General features: G+C 34.3%; 2 protein-coding genes and 1 long non-coding RNA gene across 3 annotated transcripts; 2 read left to right on the top strand and 1 right to left on the bottom strand.

The window, feature by feature from the left end:
- Positions 1 to 1714: 1714 nt before the first annotated feature.
- Positions 1715 to 4347, bottom strand: LOC133864781 (uncharacterized). Its single transcript, XR_009899567.1, has 2 exons — positions 4004 to 4347; positions 1715 to 2041 (listed from the first exon to the last, which is right to left on the bottom strand). It is a non-coding gene; the product is annotated as an uncharacterized LOC133864781 (long non-coding RNA).
- A 2952-nt stretch (positions 4348 to 7299) lies between these two features.
- On the top strand, positions 7300 to 12439 carry LOC133862258 (protein DETOXIFICATION 27-like). The gene is made up of 8 exons (XM_062298031.1): positions 7300 to 8055; positions 8218 to 8759; positions 8919 to 9005; positions 9527 to 9583; positions 11354 to 11592; positions 11738 to 11856; positions 11987 to 12076; positions 12185 to 12439. Exons 1-8 carry the CDS (start codon positions 7765 to 7767, stop codon positions 12242 to 12244), a joined length of 1485 nt encoding a protein of 494 aa, XP_062154015.1. The 5' UTR covers positions 7300 to 7764; the 3' UTR covers positions 12245 to 12439.
- Positions 12440 to 13253: 814 nt separating this feature from the next.
- On the top strand, positions 13254 to 14765 carry LOC133862536 (uncharacterized). Its single transcript, XM_062298369.1, has 4 exons — positions 13254 to 13592; positions 13668 to 14006; positions 14115 to 14290; positions 14378 to 14765. Exons 1-4 carry the CDS (start codon positions 13254 to 13256, stop codon positions 14763 to 14765), a joined length of 1242 nt encoding a protein of 413 aa, XP_062154353.1.
- Positions 14766 to 21250: the final 6485 nt, after the last annotated feature.

Here is a 21250-nt window from a genome sequence, read left to right as displayed (position 1 = left end):
TAATGCTGTTGGGCATATGCAGATATTAGTTCAAAAAATATATTTCAAATATAGCTGGCCGGTGAACATTCACTGTGTTAGCCCGATTATTCATGGAAGTTTGTTCTCTTATTTCCTTTGTTGATGGTGCTTGCTCATTCAGTCATTTGCTTCTCTTATTCACTGTGTCATTCTCTTATTTCCTCTGTTGATGGGCAGTCCAATTGTTTGACAAAATTACACGCAGGGACATTTATTCTGAAATTGGTCATTATCACGTAGGGACATTTATCTGTATGTGATCAAAGCATTTTACTATGTCCTGTTGCTCCCTTGAAACGGTTGTACTTTTCTGATGGTTATCCTCAAATGTTAATCCAAAAAACTAACCACAAGCGCTGAAGTTCTTATGGAAGCTTACTTTCTGTAACTTGATTATTACTTACTGTTGCTACCTAGAAACGGCTGTACTTTTATGATAGTTCTCCTCAAATGTTAATCCAAAAAGCTAACCACAAGCGCTGAAGTTCTTATGGAAATTTACTTTCTGGCATAACAGGTCTTGCCTATGTCCCTGAGCACTCACTGAAGATGAATGCAACTTCCAGCATTTCCACAGTGATTGTTTAGGATTGAACTATTTTAATTTCCATTTTTACCACATTATTTTGAGCAGGGAAAAGAAGTTTGATGTGTTAATTACCCATTAAACCAGCATTAAGTTTGTCTTGCCATCCAGAAAAGTTGCACCAAAACATGTTTACCTCTCTCGAGTGAAGTTGGTGTAGTCATGTCAATTTGTTTTAGAAATTTAGCTTCACGTTATGTATTGTAAACTATGATATTGAGAATGGTAGTTATATTTTCTAGGGAGCTTGGAATCACATGCTTTATTTGTTAATTTGAAATCATTTTTTTAGGCCAATTTTACGTCCTCCAATTTGAATTTGATAGTCCAGTAATTGCCTAATTGGCTTGTTGATATGGCTTTGTGCAGGAAAAGTAGAATTTGGAAGATGCCTTGGATTTTGGGAGCAGTGTTATTTTCTAAAGTTAAGAGAGTGAGCTATGCATAAGCCTGTAGCTGGAGATTCATACAAATATAAAGGACATCGGCTAATGTTATTCTTGAGTATTTTATGGTCATCTCACTTTTTGGATTAAGCCTGTAGCTGTTGCCTTGCGGCCTCCCATTAAGTCATCACACTTTTTATCTACTTTTGCAAAATTGAATGTTTTTAAGTTGATGCTGAACTTTATAAAGAAGGCACTAGAAAAGAATGCTAAATGTCTTGTTTGAGATCAATGACAGACCATGGAGATACCTGTCTTTTAAAATTTTGATTTTGCTCTTATTAGGTGTATCATGTGAAGCACAACTCTTTGGGCATGTAGATTCTTAAAGTATTTCTTTCCAAAATGGCTTGAATAAAATGTGGAAGTCCTAATCTATGGCTTAAAATTGAATAAAAAATTTCTGTCACTACTCGATATCTGGTCAACTTGACCTAATCCCTTTGATAACACATTAGAATAACAAATCAACTGATTTTTTTAATTTTTTGGTAGAAACTCAGAACAGCATTTTCACATAAGAGTAGAAACCAAAATCGATATAAATTTGCATCATTTCATTGTTGCTAAGATGCTTGGCATATTTTAAGTAAATTAACCAGGCAAAAAGATTTATATCTCCCTCGAATTGTCAACCTAGAGAAAGATAATATCCAAGAAATAAAGCCAATTTTGAAAAGCATGATTTTTTTTTAACTCTTCTTATCACATTGCACAAAAAGATAAAGGACACATTCTACCTATCCTCGCAAAATAGAGATCCATGCACATACAGATGTCCTTTGTTGACTTAACAATTGTGTTTGAACCCTTCAGTTAAAGGCTAGTACCCTAATTACATCTCAAGATGAAACATCATATCTCAGATCTTGGAATCTCTTCGGTACGCTTGACATGTATTTCTCAGCCTATGCATCCTCGAAGGAATCTGGGGTACACCTTATTACTGAGACTGTTGTAGCATGGTGCAAAGCTCTAGCAGCTTCATCTGAAAAATTAGAATTAAAACTTAGCAACCTAGAAAGCAAATAGAAAATAATAGTTATGGTACCACTTTTAGTATATCCTATATATAGCAGTAACTGAAATCCTGAAGCTAATCTTAAAACCAAAACTCCAAACTGTCTTGGATGATAAGTTTGCCCTTATTCACACAAAGCACTAGCCATTTTCACATTCCATGGTTAAAGCGTCTTACCCTTCTTAATATTTGTATTAAATATTGTTAACAAGCATTAGTTACTGTCCATTTTCACAAGCATTGTTTCCAAAAAAAGAAACTTCTTACCTATATACTGTTTACAAGCATTAGTACAGTCTATTACACGCAACTTTATATGCTTCTTATTGAGTATGATTTTGAATCAAAATGTTTATGTTTATAGGTTAGATATAAGACATCAAAACCTTACATTAATATAAAAAGTGAGAACTAGAAAATCAACTTTCGTTGGAAAAACGAGGCACAACATGATTCTGCAGGATTTGAGATCCCTGCAAAATATGATAAAAACATTATATACAGTATCAACATCATTATAACCCACGCAACCATGCATTATCCCTCAAATTATAACAATCAAGTAGCCTTTGCCAATTTACATCAAATTCATCGCATGTCTGAGATTCATACACACAACTTCGTACGGCACTCTTAATGGCATGGTACTGTGAATGTGATCCAAATTTTTCTGGAAGTTTTTTCAATTGTATATAAATGAAGATAATAAATTGTATATGTTTATTACTGCCTATTTAACAACCAATCCTTCAGTTTAGAGTCAACCACACATACACCAAATCCTCTTCCCAATATAGAGTTTCATCAATCAAATGGACTCACCATACCCAACAAACAGAACCCATAACACAAAGCCAACAAAACTTCAAAACAAACTCGACCCCTCATCATTCACCTCATTCATAATAAAACCATCATGATCATTCTCATTCTTTGATTGGTCAGAAACTAGATGAAACCCTGTGATGTCACTTTAGATGAACAAAAGATAATTGAACAAATAAATGGCGATTTAAAAAAAATATATTGGAAAACACAAAAAAAAAAAAAAAAAAAAGTAAAGGAGAAAAAGAGGACGAATAACAGGCAAGATAATAGAGGACGAATAACAGGCAAGAGAAAAAGTAAAGGAGAAAAAGAAAAAGACCTCAATCTCTAATTTGTTGTTTCACTTGAAATTAGTTATAAATTCCTTTGTACAGTTATAAAAAAAATAGTTAACTAGTCCCATATCCTTTCACTTATCTGCATAATCAGCTAATCCATTCTCGCTCTTCTGAACAAGTTGAAGTACTTGTTAATATTGTAGAGGCTTTTCTGCTTTTTCTTTTCATGGGAATGGGAGTTTACATTATGAAAAGTCAGTTATAGTGTAAAGTTACTTCTTTGTAAACAATTTGCTATATAATTATCGTACTATCTTTTATTGATTGTATTTAGAAAAAAGAAACTATTAGTCTAATACCTTTTTGTTCATTCTGAAGTATGTGGGAGAGATAGGATGTTACTTTGAAGTTTACCGGAATGATGAAATAACAGTGGAGGACTTGAAAAGGTAAGGACTGATATTGTTGTTTGCTTATCTACATGATGGTATTTTGGGCCGTGAACAATTTATATGGAGCATATCTCACTTAGCATGTCTTGTGTAATTTTTCTAAGGAGCATAATCATATCCGTTACTCTTTCTGCCATTTTTATAGGATGAATCCCAGAGGAATCCTGATATCCCCAGGGCCAGGTAAGAGTTTTTTTGGATGTGTTGTTTTTAACTGCAGACAGTAAATGCCTAGTAAACAGGGGAAAGAAAGGAACTATTTTGTAGGAAATTTTTCTTTTCTTTTTCCTGGGTTTTCCAGTCAAGCAAACAGAAAATGACGATTACAATGAACCTAATTGTCTGATCTTTTCCAACGATGAGAGTGTTACCTGGAGATGGAGAACAAACGGTGGAGCTTCACGGAGATCCGGAGATGGAGATGGAGCTGGATCCGGAGATGGAGACGGAGATGGAGATGGAGCCGACGTGCTGCTGTACGTTCGTACTGATGGAGGGCTCGTGGGTGTTCGACGGTGGTGGTGGTCGTGGGTGGCGGTAGATGGGGTTGAGGGAGGAAGAGATTTGGGGGGAAAATGGGTTTGGGGGAAAATGGTGAAATGGGTATAGGTATACTGAAATCGTTTTCACGCTGATTTTGAAATTTTTTTTTTTTTTTTTTTTTTAAATGATGGCTGACGTGGCGTGGTGCCACGTCAGCAGAGTTGGACATAAGTTGGACATTAGTTAGACGGCTAGAATAATTCGTCTTTTACAGCCTCCAATTGTATTAGGCGACATGAGTTTGTTACACCATCATAGATTAAGTCGAAAACACCCGATCACTAATATTCTCTCGAGACAAAACCGACATTTGAAACTCATCAAACAAAAGAACATATTATTTTCAGAAATATATTCTATAAATAGAACATTGCCTCCGTTCCTCTGCATAGTGCAACACCAATGAAGACTGCTGAGGCCTCACTCAAGAGATGCATCAGAATAATATGTTGAAATCTAGTTTAAGTTCAAAACTCGAAAGCTTCTAACAATCTTTTGGACCCAAAATAAAATAAAAAATAAAAAAAGGTTTCAAACCGAGATGCAAAAAACATTGGAAAAAATATGAAGGTGAACAAGAAGGAGATCAACAGAAAAATATCTTCTCAAGGATGTTTCTTGCTCTATTTTTCTCGACGAGAGAAATCAAGATCAATGACTAGTACGATTGAGCCCAACGACTAAAGACATTGAATTGAGATTACTCAAACACAAAGCGGCATCTACGACTGATTTCGATGACAATCAGGTCTTAGGTGAAGCCGAGAGAGAGTGATCAGAGACAAACAAAATCACGATCGGAGGCTTTATGCAAAGGAGCAGGCAGTGCGGTGACTTTAGCTAATTCGGCGTTCGGAAGATAATGTGGGTGAATCTGATGGTTTCTGAGAAGAAAGAAGAAAAGAAATACTCCTTTGGTTTGATGACAAATGATGGGTTGTTGATCCGGTGTTTTCGGGTGTATTATATCTTTTATTTAAAACTGACGTGTCAAACAATTATTGGATGCCATAAATATTTGGGTTTACACCACGTCTAGATAAAAAGGACTCTCTATATTAATTGCCTCGTACAATCAAAAGCGAATTATTTCCTTTGCCTTCTAGTTTCGTTTAAACAGCAGACAATAACATCAGTTTCTCGTGGGACACAATCAGACAACGAAGGTTTGATTCTTTCCCTTTGCTTTCCAGTTTCCATGATCATGTATACAGATAATTATACTGTTCTGTACATAATTACATATCATTATGTATATACAGAGGATGTGCAGCTTATCAGTTACAAGGAATTGTCCTAATTCTGTCGTGACAGCTAGTCAGCTAGCATGGAATGGATGCAATCGTTTTATTGTAGCTTTCATTTTATGCAGTATTTCTAGTTTCCTTTTCTGCATTGTAACAGCATCTCTTTTCCACCCAATTTGTTGCTGATTCACGGTTACGTACTGCTCAAAGGATTTGCACTCGCTCAGTTTGTTGTTACTCCACAATTGGTGAATGGATTGAGCTTGGCTGACTGCTGAGCTGGATCATGTATGCTGGGAGTAAATGTGCCTGTATCAGTAGATAGTTTAACACTGAAAAGCTTATATACTCATAATTATAAGATTTCATTTAAGTAATGTAGAACATTTAAGATCGGAACATATCATAATGTACGTTATGTAACCAACATCCATTATGCATTATATCGACACTGATTTGATGGTAGCCATTTCTCTTTTAGCAACGCTCATAATATCAAAGCATTTTAATCTAACTTATATATAGATCGCTACTTCCGTATCTCAACCATAAAACTGTAATTTATTTTATCACATACTCAAAAAGTCGAGTCCGATCTTATTTTCGATATGATAGTTGACATCCTTGATATCAAATAATATAAAATTCATGTCGAATTCAATCTTAACAATCGACATAAAAAAAAAAAAAAAAAATGATGCTTAAAAATTTATATACATGTATTAAGATTTCACTTTGCACTCCGTGTCTTGAGTCTCATAATTGTCATTAAAAGAAGAGGGAGACCTTTGAGACTACTAACGACAGAAATGCGGATTAACTAAGAAACAGTTTCGTGTTTTTTTTTAATTAAAAATTTCTAATTATTATCATTTAAAAACTTTCAATCAGTAGACTTGAGAGTACTACTGACATGGGAAGGATGCCCAATAATAATAAAAAAGAGATGGATGCGGGATGCATTATTAAATAAAATAAATTTCTTCATTTTACTATTTACCACGTGGAGCGCTCTTCACTAATGTTCCGAATTTCTCTTTCTATAAATACGTAATAATTGATTGGTCTGGCTAATACAACTGGAACCATGAAATGGCATGGTAAGGACAAAGTTTATTAGCAAACGGACAAAGTTCTTTAATTGCTTAAAAAAAACAAAGGGAAAACAAATAATTCATCTCTGATTGGACATTCACGAATCACACCTCTTTCTGCCAAATAAAAGACAATAAAATACACCTAACGTCCTAATACTATACATATATCATTATAAATTTATATATTGATTGAGAACTTGATCACCAAAATGCAGTTGCAGCCAAACTCGAAGATGAAGATTAATTAATATAGATCTAATACTATACATATATTATTATATACTAAATATGTTTAAATGAGGTGGTACCGTGCATGCATGTACATATATTATTAAATATAACAAGAGAAACTCTTTAATGTGAAATGACTCCAGTGCATCCCAAATGAGAAAGAAATCCTATCCCCACCCACCCTTATTTGCTCAATTATAATGGCTATAATTACATTTAGTAATAAGGTAAAAATATAAAAAATGCCCCTCAACTATATATTAGTCATTTTCAATAAAGTTCCTCAACTATTTGTGCAAGGCACGTAACTATTTTTTCATCTAAATTGACGAGCTTTTCACTTTATTAAAAATGATGGAAAGTTGAAAGGGATTTTTTAAAAAATAGGGAATTTTAATTAGTTGCCACAGTACTTATTCATGCCGTTTTCACTAGCTATCTTATCAAACATTTAATCAGATATATATATATATATCTATATATATATATACAATGTATGGTAGTATTCAATACGACATGCATCCGTGGCAGCACGAAACGATAAGAACGATAAGAACACTCAAGTTATTTTTTCTGTTGATGTTATCGATCGACATGGCCTCTAGGCTTTACGTAAACACCACTGGATTGTATGGTTGGGTGCAACCATACAAAGAGTTGCGGTAAGCAGTGACCACAGTTTTAGATTAGTGCCGCAGATGAGATTAACCGCCCCGCCTCAATCCAACTTTTGTTCTGCAAAACGACGAAGATTTGAAGCTCACACGTGGTCTCCGTCCCACCACATCCCTCCTGAATACATGATTATTCTTCTTCTTTTTTTCTTTTTTTTTCTTGACGAAGCAATTAAGGAAATAAAAATATATTATTTAAACACCTGTTCTGAAAACCACTATATATCACAAACCAAAGGGCTACTCCAAAGAATGACTCTTTGAAGTTTGAGCTCTCTCTACGGCTGTTTGGATCCCAAGAGCTCCATAGACAAGATACCAGCGGCTATAGAAGGAGGAGATGTCTACCCTGGCGTCAGTAGAGGATGCGAAGGTTCCTTTATTGGAAGATTGCGTTTCACTCGTCCCATCGAAAGATGGAGAAGATGATCAAGACCAAGATCTCGCTCGGAGGGTTTGGATCGAGTCTAAGAAGCTGTGGCACATAGTGGGTCCTGCAATCTTCAGCCGCCTCGCCTCTTACTCCATGTTGATCATCACCCAAGCCTTTGCCGGCCACTTGGGTGATCTTGAGCTCGCTGCGATTTCCATTGCCAATAATGTCATCGTTGGCTTCGACTTGGGCCTCTTGGTATTACTTGATTTCTCATTAGCTATCTCCCATTTCTCGAAAACCGAACGGCGCCCCGGCGGCGGCGACAGGCTCTCTATCTTCATTGCATATAGTCACCTTTTGTTTTGTTTTGTTTTCAAATGATTCTTGATATCATGATATGGTTTATTTATTTATCAGCTGGGAATGGCAAGCGCTCTAGAAACGCTATGCGGGCAAGCTTTTGGGGCCAAAAAGTACAACATGTTGGGTGTATACATGCAGCGATCGTGGATCGTTCTTTTCATGTGTTGCATGCTGCTTTTGCCTCTTTATCTCTTTGCCTCTCCGGTCTTGAAGCTATTGGGACAGCCTTCAGATGTAGCGGAGCTATCTGGGGTTGTGACTATGTGGATGATACCACTTCATTTTAGCTTTGCATTTCAGTTCCCTCTGACGAGATTCTTGCAGAGCCAGCTCAAAAATGCGGTGACTGCGTGGGTGTCTCTGGTGGCACTTGTGGTGCATGTGATTCTAAGTTGGCTGTTTGTGTATAGGCTTCAACTTGGAGTGGTTGGAATTGCAGTGACTTTGAGCTTTTCTTGGTGGGTAACGGTGTTTGGGCTTCTGGGTTATGCTGTCTGTGGTGGTTGTCCTCTTACATGGACTGGTTTCTCCATTGAAGCATTCTCTCATCTCTGGGAGTTTGTCAAACTTTCAGCTGCTTCCGGACTCATGCTTTGGTACCTCTCTCGATCTGAATCTCCCTAAAACCTTAACGTCATTGGATCGATCCTATAAAGCAACCATATATTTGATTCCACTTTTACTTTTTCGAATCTGATGACTTTTTACTGTTTCTTTTTTACTTGACATTGTTTCTTTCTAATTCGAATTTGCAGCTTAGAGAATTGGTATTACAGAATACTGATATTGATGACTGGAAATCTGCAGAATGCTGAAATTGCCGTGGATTCTTTGTCCATATGGTAATTAAGATCTTTTATCAAGAGCATGCAGGGTTTATATATAATTATATATTCTTCTTTGCAAACATTATATATATATATATCTGGTTATGTGGATTCATATCTGGTTATTTTGACTTAAAAATATTAATTACTAATCAGATTTATAAACAAGAAATTTATAGGCATAAAAAGTTTACAAATATTATTTTCTATTTAATTTGTCAGACAAATATTAGAGAAATTATATAAATATTTCTTCAACACATCTCATTAATTATTAATTATGGATTTAAAACTTGATTATCTAGAGATGTATAGAGATTGTATGTGCATAATTTTTTTAAATATTATTAATCGAAATTTTTTTAAAATTATTTGCCTTTTACTTTCACAAATATATATCTTCAAGTTATTCCGTTCCCTATAGCTTATATATATATATATGTAACCTGGGTAGGGCCTCTACCCGTACTCTTTTATTATTGAATAATCTTTTGTTGATTGTGGACTCTTGTCCTATTATTTGTCCCGTTTGGCAGCATGGCAATAAACGGATGGGAGATGATGATTCCTCTTGCATTCTTTGCCGCAACCGGGTAATATATTCTTGATCACGACCTTCCCTTGCATTGCTTTTGTTTCTACTACATTATTATATGTCAAGTTTTTTTCGGTGGATCCCATGCCCAATTGGTGAGTCTCAGTACTGTGCACCTCAAGACAATTGCTCACCACATCCTCTAGTTAGCAACTTGTGAGATCAAATCATATTCCACCACCAGCAAATTGGGGGCAACCCATATAGCGAGCGAATTCTTATAAAATTCATATGTTCAAATAGGTGGATAAACTGTCCAAAACTTATTCAGATAAATAGGCATCATATAAGTTTTTCATATTAATTTACTATTCAAATTATTGACAAGTCAAACAGTAAAATTACTTAAAATCTCGATCTGTATGTGACAAATTAAGATGGGATAAGTGTATTGACCGGAATTGATTGTTAGGGGACGAAAAACCGTCCCCCAACCGGCATTTATAATAAATAAATACTTTTTGATTAAAAAAAGCTTATATTAATCAAAAGGGGGGGCCAAGGCCCGTCCCCTTCCAATCAGTCCTCGTGTATTGACTATCACCCGAATTTAATTACTGGATGATTGGCTTGTGAAGGTCATCAATTGAATGATTGATTGTAAACGATATAACCCAAGTTGAAAGTCATTACTTCATATAATTGAAATTTACATATTATATATATTCTGTGTCCTTATAAATTAGTCTTTAAAGTCATTATTATTTCATAAAATTGAAAATGGGTGCAACGAATCAATATTACGCCAACATATATGCTTTTCACTTTCATTAATTTATACAAGACAACCTTCGTGGAAGAAGGTTAATTATCACGTACATGTCACAGTGTCAGCTTAGCTAGCTTCGAGTTCACGTTTGACAGATTGTCTCCAAATTAGTCTAAATTAGACAACACAAAGAAACGAGCATAGTGACGCGTACGTAAAGAATGTACAAAAATATTGACGAAGACAAAACAACAACAATAGTCATGAGGACGGAAATAAGAAACAATTTTAATTTGTCTGATAGATTAATTTGACATAAAAGTGAAAAATATTTTTATGTTTTTAAAAGTGTTTTATGTTTTAGATTGTTGGTTAATATTTGTGTTTTGACAGTATAAAATAAAAGAAAGAAAACAATTTTTAACAAATATATATAATCATTATATCTCTTATTTAATTAATCTTTTGAAAAATATATAGTACTATATATGAATATGTAACTTGCTGATCATGCATAGTCTTAATAATTCCGTATATGCTAGATATTATAATCTTTTTGAAACTTCTTTTGAACTCTTTGATTCATTCTTTTTAGAGGGGCCGAAGTCGTGGAAATTTATTAATTTCAACAGAGAATATATATATATATATATACATAGAAAATTCTCAAAATTTGAAGAAATTTGAAGAGACCATAAAGGCCCCGTCCAATAAAGATGACGATAATAACGACACAACTAATGATAATGATGCCACAAAAACGAAGATGATGATGAGGACAGAACAATGATCATGATCCTGATCATGAGAAACATACACTAGTAAAGTGCCCAGCCTTACGCCGTTCAATGCACGGGACTACGGGAGTGGGCGCGCAAATCAAAACACCATTATTGTAGCTCTATCATCGCCTGCATGGGTCGTCATAATCGTCACTGCTTGGATTATTTCGAGCGGCCGGCCTTATTAAAATAATAATAAGAGAAGAACAAATATATATATTTACGTACGTTTGTACACATTTCAGTAGCACTAAACCCTTGAGATAAAATAATACAGAGTGAGGGTGGCAAATGAGCTTGGAGCTGGCAATGGAAAAGGAGCCAAATTCGCCACGACAGTATCGGTGGTAACATCAATTATAATTGGTCTTTTTTTCTGGTTATTGATTATGATTTTCCACAATGAGTTTGCGTTGATATTCTCTTCAAGCAAACCTGTCCTGGAAGAAGTGAACAAGCTTTCAGTCCTCTTAGCCTTCACTATTTTTCTCAATAGTGTTCAGCCAGTTCTCTCTGGTAATGCTAGCTTAATTAATTCTTTCATATATATCTTTTGTCCTCATTATTTGAATAGTGTATTAATTAGGTATATATTTTTTTTTTTTTTTAAAAAAAAAAAAGAAAAGCTGACGTATTCTTATACTTATTTATTTTTGAGTAGGCGTGGCTGTGGGATCGGGATGGCAATCATATGTTGCCTACATAAACTTAGGTTGCTACTATCTGATTGGGTTGCCTCTCGGATTTTTCATGGGATGGGCCTTCCATCTAGGAGTTATGGTACGTATTGTTTTATCTTATTAATTCAAGTCACACAAATTAAGCTGATTATGAGACTTTCATTAATTAAGCTTATTCTTTTGGAATAATTGTTGGTGATTTAATAACACGTGATAGTAATCTCAATCAGGGAATTTGGGCTGGAATGATCTTTGGTGGGACAGCAATTCAAACCTTGATATTGGCCATCATTACCATAAGATGTGACTGGGAAAAAGAGGTAAAAAAAAACCCTCTAACTCTCTCTAATTAAATTCCTGCAATATTACTTCTGCTTTCTATACAGACTGAGCTCGTTTTGTTTCCTGTGCTTAATTTAAAATTTCAGGCAGAGAAAGCTACGATGCACCTAGTGAAGTGGGAGGCCAACACGAAGCAAGAACAGTAGTGTGGTTTTGATAATTAATAACATGCATCCATTAGGCGCAGGATATGGGCTCATATATAGGTTGAGTTATCTGAGTTGTATTACAATTCTCGTACTTCCAATGGCTTTTGAACTTCATTGGCATTAAAAAGCCTCCTTGGTAATTACCAGATCCATTCCTGAATGAAATTACAAGAGCACTTTATTGTTTTTAAACCGGCCCACATAGTATTCTACTTAAAAGATTTTTTTTTTTTTTTTTTTTACAAAATAGAAGTGAAGTTATATTAATTAAATGGTGACGATCGAGGGAGGATCAATAGATGCTGAGTTGTCAGATTCTAAATTAATAGCGCCAAAATATCTTAATAGAAAAGATCAACACAAAAATGATAAGAATCAATAGAATCATGAATATATAATTGGGTTACAAGTATCAAAATTCACATGAGATCCCATGCCAATCCAAAAAGCTCTATTCGGCACACGTTGTGGCCACCCAGCTATGCTTGGTGAGCGTCATTTTTTAGGTTGAAATTTTTCTATTTTCTCTTCCAAATCACTATTTTTAATTTTTTTGTTTTTTGTTTTTGCCATTTTATGAAGTTTTTTTTTTTTTTTTTTTTTTTTTTTTTTTTTTTTTTTTTCCTGTTTAGTAGTTATTTTATTACCTTATTTCACCGTATTTTTGACAATCTTTTTTTTTTTTTTTTAGTTCGTGGTTTAATTTTATGCAATAATTAGACTTTCAATGTTTTTGACAAAAAGCCCATTTGTATCAGCTATATAAGCCCAACTTGTGGGCATAGCTCTACACTTCGACTTATAAGTTATAATCATATGTCAATATTTTCAAAGTTATTCTCTATTTTTTTGGGCTGCTCGAATTTTTTTTTTTTTTTTTTTTTTCTATTCGTTATTTTTTTCCTTCATGAATTACTTCTCACCTTTGATCGATCTTCCGTTTTTATTTACTAGCAAACAGTATCAGAACAAATTTAGTTCAACTTTGCGTCAATTGGGCTGGAAAATGTTATTTCAAGAGCTCCTCTTTGTCAAGGGGTTAGCGTCTCAGATTCCTTGGCTTGTTACAGGAGATTTTAATGTGGTTAGAGCTTATCAGGAGAAAAGTGGTAAGGAAGGGTTTTCTAACTATGAACATGAGTTTATAGACTGCTTGAGCTGTTTGGAGATTGAGGATCGATCTAGCTGCGCCTGGCTGTTTCCATACGTGGACAAACAATCAATGTGGATCTCTATTTCCAAAAAGCTGGATCGAGCCCTTTCTAATCTGGAGTGGCTTCAACACTTTGGCAACACTGCTGTGGAATGTTTGGAGAGGGGAGTGTCGGATCATTCTCTAATTCTTGTTTTTGTGTAGCAATTCATTGGCTATGGTCCTAAGCCTTTTAAATTTTTTAATTTTTGGGCTGACCATCCTCAGTTCTTGGATTGGATTGCGGAAGGCTGGAGTATCAATGTAGAAGGCTATTCTATGTTTAGGCTTTATTCTAAGCTTAAGACTGTGAAGCGAATTTTAAAGGTGAAAAACTTGGAGGTTTTTGGGGGTTTGGGACAGAGAGTGTCTCAAGTTAGGCAAGAGTTGGCTGCTGCCCAGGCTGCATTCCTCTCTTCTCATGGAGACGCTACTTGGCTTCAAAAAGAAAGAGAATGTTTGCATGTTCTAATTTCTATCACAGCTGCTGAAGAGAACTTTTTTAAGCAGAAGCCTCGGAATAATTGGTTGAATTTAGGAGATGGAAATACAGTTTTTTTCCACAAGGTGGTTAAAGCTTGGAATTCCTCTAATCTGATTAGTCTTATTGGATGCTGAGGGGACTAGGGTCACTGATATGCAACGTATTAAAGACATAGCTTGGACTATTACCAGAATCTCCTTGGGCATACTTCTCATGAATTCACTCACGTAAAGGCTGATAAAGTTGCTAATTTGTTCTGTAAGAAGTTCTCTCCTTGTGTTGAGCGCATGCAGGCTCGGGTGACTAAAGATGAGATTCAACAAGTTATTCTCTCTATGGATAGAACCAAAGCCCCGGGTCCTGAAGGGTTTTCTGCGGGGTTTTTTCAATAAGCTTGGCCTATTGTAGGGGAGGATGTCTGTGATGCTATTATGGAGTTCTTCTCTTTGGGTAGGTTGCTTAAGGAGGTCAACTCTACAATTATAACCCTTGTCCCCAAGAAAAAGAATGCTACTTCTGTGGGGTATTTTAGGCCTATTTCTTGTTGTAACTTGGTCTACAAATGTATTACAAAGATTCTGGCCAATAGATTGGTGGCCGGAGTAGATGAGGTAATTAGCTCTAATCAAGGTGCTTTTGTTCCAAAGAGAAGTATAGTGGAGAATATTTTGCTTACTCAAGAACTAGTGTCCAACTATCATAGAACAATGGGTAAGGCTCGTTGCACTCTCAAGATTGACTTAATGAAAGCTTATGATTCCCTTAATTGGGACTATGTTTTTCATTGCTTGGGCTGCCTTGGTGCTAGGTCAAAATTGTTGCCAAGGTTATTCTTCCAATAAATTGCCCAATTGCACTACTTCTATTACTCCATCATTAATTTGAGATAAGGTTGACCGTTATCGCAATTAATGCATTATTTTGCCATATCTCTAATCTTGAATATGTTTACGTACATAACCCACAATTTCTTTCTTAAGTCTGTGAGAGAAAGGGGGGGGGATTAATTGGGCCTATGAAAATGTCAATGTGTACTCATTCTAATGTTGAAACATCAAAGTATAATAGTCATTTGATCGATTCATTAATTATGTTGTCAAAGATTTGGTGGCAAATTAATTAAACCCTACTTGCCTCAAGTCATGAGATTAAATTAATTCAATAATTAACTTCAAGTACTATTCATAACAGCTGTAAAGTTATCTAGATAAAATTATAGAAGGTAATAGCGTTTATCCTCTTATGAGAAACTAGCATGTAACTCGCGTTATGTGCGGGTTTTTATTAATTAAAACTGAATAAAAATAAAAACAAAACAAAAATTTAGGAATAATAATAAAAATACATAAACGTATATGGTAAATAATCTCGTAAGGAAGCAAAATATATCACATGTATTCAATTTTTATAGATATTAATTCAAGAGACATTTTACACATATATAGGAATTCACAAAAGCAAGAGAACAAAATAGTTCACTCACATGATTGGAATAACTTGTATTCAATATTTACAAACTGGATAATAGATCACATGTATTCAATTTTTATAGATATTAATTCAAGAGACATTTTACACATATATAGGAATTCACAAAAGCAAAAGAACAAAATAGTACACTCACATAATTGGAATAACTTGTATTCAATATTTACAAACTAGATAACCTGTATTAAAATGCTACATAAAATTTATCAAGTCTTTAAACAAGAAATTTGAGAATTTCTAATAGAGAAATTGAAATATGTCAAACATGATCGTCCTCATTGTTGGAGGACTCAGGCGGTGGTGCATTTGTCTCTTCTTGACACTCCAAATCAATCATGTAGTGAAAATTAATAACTTCAGGCGTTTGATGCAAGTGTTGGTAGTGACTTAGTGATGTTACTCTCTTAGGATCAGAGACGCACGCATGAGCGAGTCCCCTGTTTGATATCCCTTCTCGATGTACTTGAACACGTCGTCTCCTCCCACGACTGATGCTAGGAGTCCTCACCATGAAAGGACGAATACGGAGGACTTCATATCTCTCGCGACATGCCCAGCGTACAAGGCTTAGTAAGCAAGCGTCCGTTGGGATCTCGTTTATCTTTCTTATAATGTTTGCCTGACATGCTGCAGTCCAAAATATAGATTAAAAGAACCCAAAAAGAAAATATTGTTAACAATTAACATATTTCAACTTAAGAAAATCGCACACTCACCATAATCAAATAATGAATAATTAACAATTTATAAACCACCAAACATGAAGCGAAATATTATAAATATTGTTTTCTTATTATCGTATACATGGTACCTTCAAATTGGAGGGAAATATCAAGTTAACTGTAACTCACAAAACATAAAATGGAGGGCTTATATAATTATCAGCGTACATAATCAACTACAAATTATAATTATTGACCACAAAATTATATATTATGTTTAATTTGTGGTATATATGAAAATTGAATGACGTAAACTTAAAAAAGTATAAATACACGACTTCAAATTATTTAAGAAATTGCACTCTTATTGCAAATTGTTTTCAAATTAAGTAAAAGAAATCACATGTATTGAATATTTACATTTACTAAATTTAATTCAGGAGAACAATTACATAATATTGTAATGCACAAAATAGTGTAAAACAAAAAGAACTGGATAAAGATCACCAAACAAATAATTATCCATTTTATAAACTAATTTTTTTTTTTTTTTTTTATTTTTATATTTTAAAAATAGCCATTGTCAAGCACACCCTATCCTTCTTTTATATGTACATATATAAAGACTTTCATAATATTGGCCGTATAACTCAAGTAGAACATATAATATTATTTAGTACTTAAGAAAATAATTAAAAAATGCAATGGTGAAGAGTATAATATAAGCATTTAACAATTCAATTTATGAATTACAATATTGATGTATCAAGAAATATATATTAGGAACATACCTCCATGTGCATTGCAATTTATTTACAATGTCAAAATAATGCTACAAAATAAATTGAGGGAACTTACCTTAATTTGGGAATGATAATAGGATGAGCTTAATGTATCTTTCAAATTATTTTGAGAGAGAATTTGAGAGACCACCTATATTTAATACTTTTAAATATAATTCCAAAGGCATTATAAATACTATGGTGATTTGACCAAAAATTAAGTACATGAGAAGAAAGAACTACCAGTTTAACAAAAATTTAAAAATGTGACAGACATTTATACCAATAGCATGTTCAAGTAGAAGAGAAATAGAGTATTTAGACTCTTCATTTGTGAAGTCAAACAAAATAAAATTTAAAGAGTAAAAAAGCAAAGACAAAGAAAGAAAGAAATTGAGAAGGTGAAAATAGCATTTAAGAAAAAAAAAATGTGAAGACATTTTAAAGATGATATGATAAATTTATAAATTAGGGATTTTTTTTTTCCTGGAATGGGCATATGCTTTTATGAAACTTCTCAAATAGTAAATATATATTCTAGAGATAAGGGCCGAGACAAACATCCATTCTATAAAACCACGTGTCTATACAAATGTGGTGCAAACATTTTGGTTTGATCTATTGCTTAGTCAGAGCTCTGTATGAGATGCCCAATTAACCAATTTTCTATCAATTGATTTAAAGACGTACGGTATATATCATGAATTCGTTCTTTCAACTTTTGAAATATGTTATGCTTTTAACTCATGTATGTTTTAACTAATATCCAATCACAGAACAATACTATTTAACAGTATGAGTATCATAACGAAACATGATAAACATAATCGGAGGAAAAAAAAAACTATTATTCGGTATTGAATGCAAACAAACATATTATTTATAATTCTAAGCGAATTCATAACCATTCGTTCATCTTATACCATGTACATTGTTTTGATTATATCCAGGGGGTTCTGACATCAGATAGGAGTGATCTTATGCTGTTGATATCGCAAGCCAAAATTTCATCCTAAAAATGCCCTTCTCTCCAAAATTTCATCCAACAAACGAATTTCAACGTCCTCTCTTACATGAGAGAAGGGCAAAATGGAAAATACCAATTTTACTCAATTTTGTTTGATGATGTATAGAGACGTTGGGCTGCTTATCTGTTGTCAACGTCACTGACATGCGCACGTCTCAAGGCCAGGAAAAAATTGAAGAGAAGCAAATAAAATAAAAATCAGGGTGAAGAATAATTTCTACTATTATCCGTAATGGTGATGGTTTTGGCCTTTTGCAAAATTGGATAAAATTGTTGAGTTGCAAAGTAAGCTTTCTGAGGTAGTTATTGGAGAGGTTGATCAGCCTATTTGGAATTGTAATCAAGGGTCCTATGTTTGCTGAGCTACTTGGGAAGCAATTAGGCAAAAAGAGTGTGAAGTTCAATGGTGGCAGATTGTTTGGCATTCAGTAGCTATTCCTAAGCAAGCTTTTATGTTGTGGCTTGTTTTTAAAGATGCTATGATTACTAGAAGTAAATTGTGGAAATGGAGCTTTATGGGTGATTGTCTTTGCCCTTTTTGTCGATGCTGTTTGGAATCTAGAGAGCACTTATTCTTTGAGTGTGGTTTCAGTTTTCATATTTGGAGGAATCTTTTATCTCTTTGTTTGGTGACTGGGCCAAAAAGATCTTGGGAAGAAATTGAAAAATGGTGTATAGTTGAGCTGAGAAATGATAGTTTGTGGAGTAGATTGTGCATTTTAAGTCTGGGTGCTGCTGTATATAATTTGTGGAAACATAGAAATGATATTCTACATGGTAATACTCTTTTTTCTGAAGAGAGAATTTTTGCTACGATCAAGTGGGAGATTCGGGCTCGTGTCATTGCCAAGGGTCCTTATAAACGTTCATCTTTGAATCTTCATCTTGCTGATTTGTGGAATCTTCATGGCATTTTTCTGTAGTTAGCTGCTTGTATTTGCTTTCTGCAGTTTTGAGGTTGTATTTGTTGAGTGGTTTTGTTTGAGGCATGCTGGTTTTTGGACGTGTTTTTTGACTGTTGTGTAGTTTGTTAGATTGTGGTAGGGCTTGTGGGTTGTTTGTTCCTTTTTCCCTGTGATTAGCTTGTACCTTTAGGTGTGATTCTTTGGTGTTTGGTTTATAAAGATTTTGATTCATCAAAAATAATAATAATAATAATAATAATCTCTAGGAAATTGGTTTGATGGTATATGGGTGCTGCTGGCCTTCCTTTCGTCCATGGCTTTAGGGTGGAGAAGATGAGAAATTGGTTTGGTGGTATATGGGTGTCCACTTGCCTTCATTTTGTCCATGGCTTTTGGACGGAGAAGATGAGAAATCTGGACTTCCTTTCGTCCATGGTAGAAGGCGCAAGGATAGAGGAGGTGAGAATCATTTGTCTGTCAAAACAATGGCTGACCTGGCGACTTTCGTTGAGAAAATGGACTGAAACGACAGCAAGTGAGGATCATTTATCTCAGTCTCTTTTTTTTTTTTCCTTTTTTTTTTTTCCGGTTTCCTTTTTTTTTTCTTTTTTTTTTTTTCGGTTGTAGATGCTTATTTTTTTGTTGGGTAATTTTGATCTTTTGTTCTGAAATAAGAACTACAACTATAAATCTCAACAACATTTTTCTGTCGTTCTACAATGTGTTTTCAAGAATTTTGAAGTCCTAACCCAAATGAAGGGGATAATTTTTTTTTTTTAAAAAAAGACAGTAAGGAAGAAAATGGACGAATGGTTAACAAAGATAATAACAGAAAATCATATGCAAAAACACAGCAAATTACAAATTAAAAAAAAAAAAACATAAAAAAACAAATAATCATATAATCTTGAAATACGTATGATCCTCACAATTTACAAACAGAGAGAGAGTACCTTTTGATAGATCAGATGCCAAGATAGTAAGATGTCAATGGGAAGCAAACAATTTTTCGTTGTACAGAGTGATTTTGTAACTGCTAAGATAGAGTTATAAAAGAAAATTGAAATGTTGTAAAAAATGACCGCTTCAGTTTTTGAAACAACAGTGAATTTTTTTATTGGCAAAATCAATGTTTAACTTAAACTCACCGTTTAATATTAAATAGACATTTGTTTACATTTTAAAATGCCACTTGTCACAATATTATGCAATGTTTTAAGTAATTCTTCTATTATATGATATATATATATATATATATATATATATATATATATATATATATATATAGAATCGATAGAATACACCGAGGAAAATAATATAATGACCCTAAATTTGCAAAAGATGAAGCAACATGCTTATATATCTAATTGGAATGAATTTGAAGTGCTTGTTTTGTTGGACTTAAAGAAGTCGGAATGCACCAACCGAACTTCTGAATAGGCAGTCAGCCTACGAAGAGAGTCTCAATGACGGCGAGGATGATGCTGATCGAGACGGTTACCTTAATTGCTCGTGAAGGCTGAGTTGCAGGTAGCACCGATTCAACTACCATTGCAACCTGCCAATCGAGTTGAAGGAGCCAGCAACAATTACAACCCAGCAATTTCGCCAAAGGCCACGTACACCGCAAAACAAACAAGAATAACATCCGTACGTACGGATGTTATATATCTTTACAGTTAATTGGGTCAGCAGTTATGTATGTTTAAGTGTAATGGGTTAGTGGGTAGTTAATTGGGGAGTGTCATTTGTATTTAAGCTCAACATTACAATTGAATGAGATATCAAAAGTATTTGCATTTATATTAAACCCTTGAGGTTATAGGCGTGTGTTAGAAAAAAACTTGGCCTTTTCAAGTGCCAAATTGTTACTTTTATTGTTATTCCATAACATGTCCCACCACCAAATCTCGATTCATTATTATGTCATTACAAATTCCTTCATAAAATATCAAGGCCATAACAATGGCCAACACCAATATATGCAGTAGAGGAGGAGGAATTAAGCAGTTCCTTTTGAAGAAAACGGTTTTGAGTCGAATATGACCTCCAAGGTCCAAGGAGAATTTTTTCCGGAGGAAATTTCGCAAAAGCATTCGAGGGACCGCCATATCCAAAAGATTTGTTCGACCACCATTCTCCGGAGGCCATGTCCAAAAGAAAAACTCAAAATTAATGTAGGACATGCAGCAACCCCGCATCAACTAGAAAATTCGTTTGAAAGTGGCCACCACTGGATGCTCCCATCCCAAAACGAATCTTTCCTGAGTTTTTAAATTATATTGGAAGAAATATTCTTCCAGTGAAATTGACTTGCTATCTTTTGTTTATTTTCCTAATAGGACTTGGTCATTTTTATTGCATTGAGATTTTCCTACTTTAATTTAGACAATTTTATTGCGTTTTGAGATTTAGTCTTTGTAGTTGATGTTTCTTTCGTAGGTAAAATTTACTTGCTTTTAA

This window comes from Alnus glutinosa, chromosome 3 (assembly GCF_958979055.1).
Source record: "Alnus glutinosa chromosome 3, dhAlnGlut1.1, whole genome shotgun sequence".
Lineage (NCBI taxonomy): Eukaryota > Viridiplantae > Streptophyta > Magnoliopsida > Fagales > Betulaceae > Alnus > Alnus glutinosa.
This window is presented reverse-complemented; position numbering and strand designations above follow the sequence as displayed.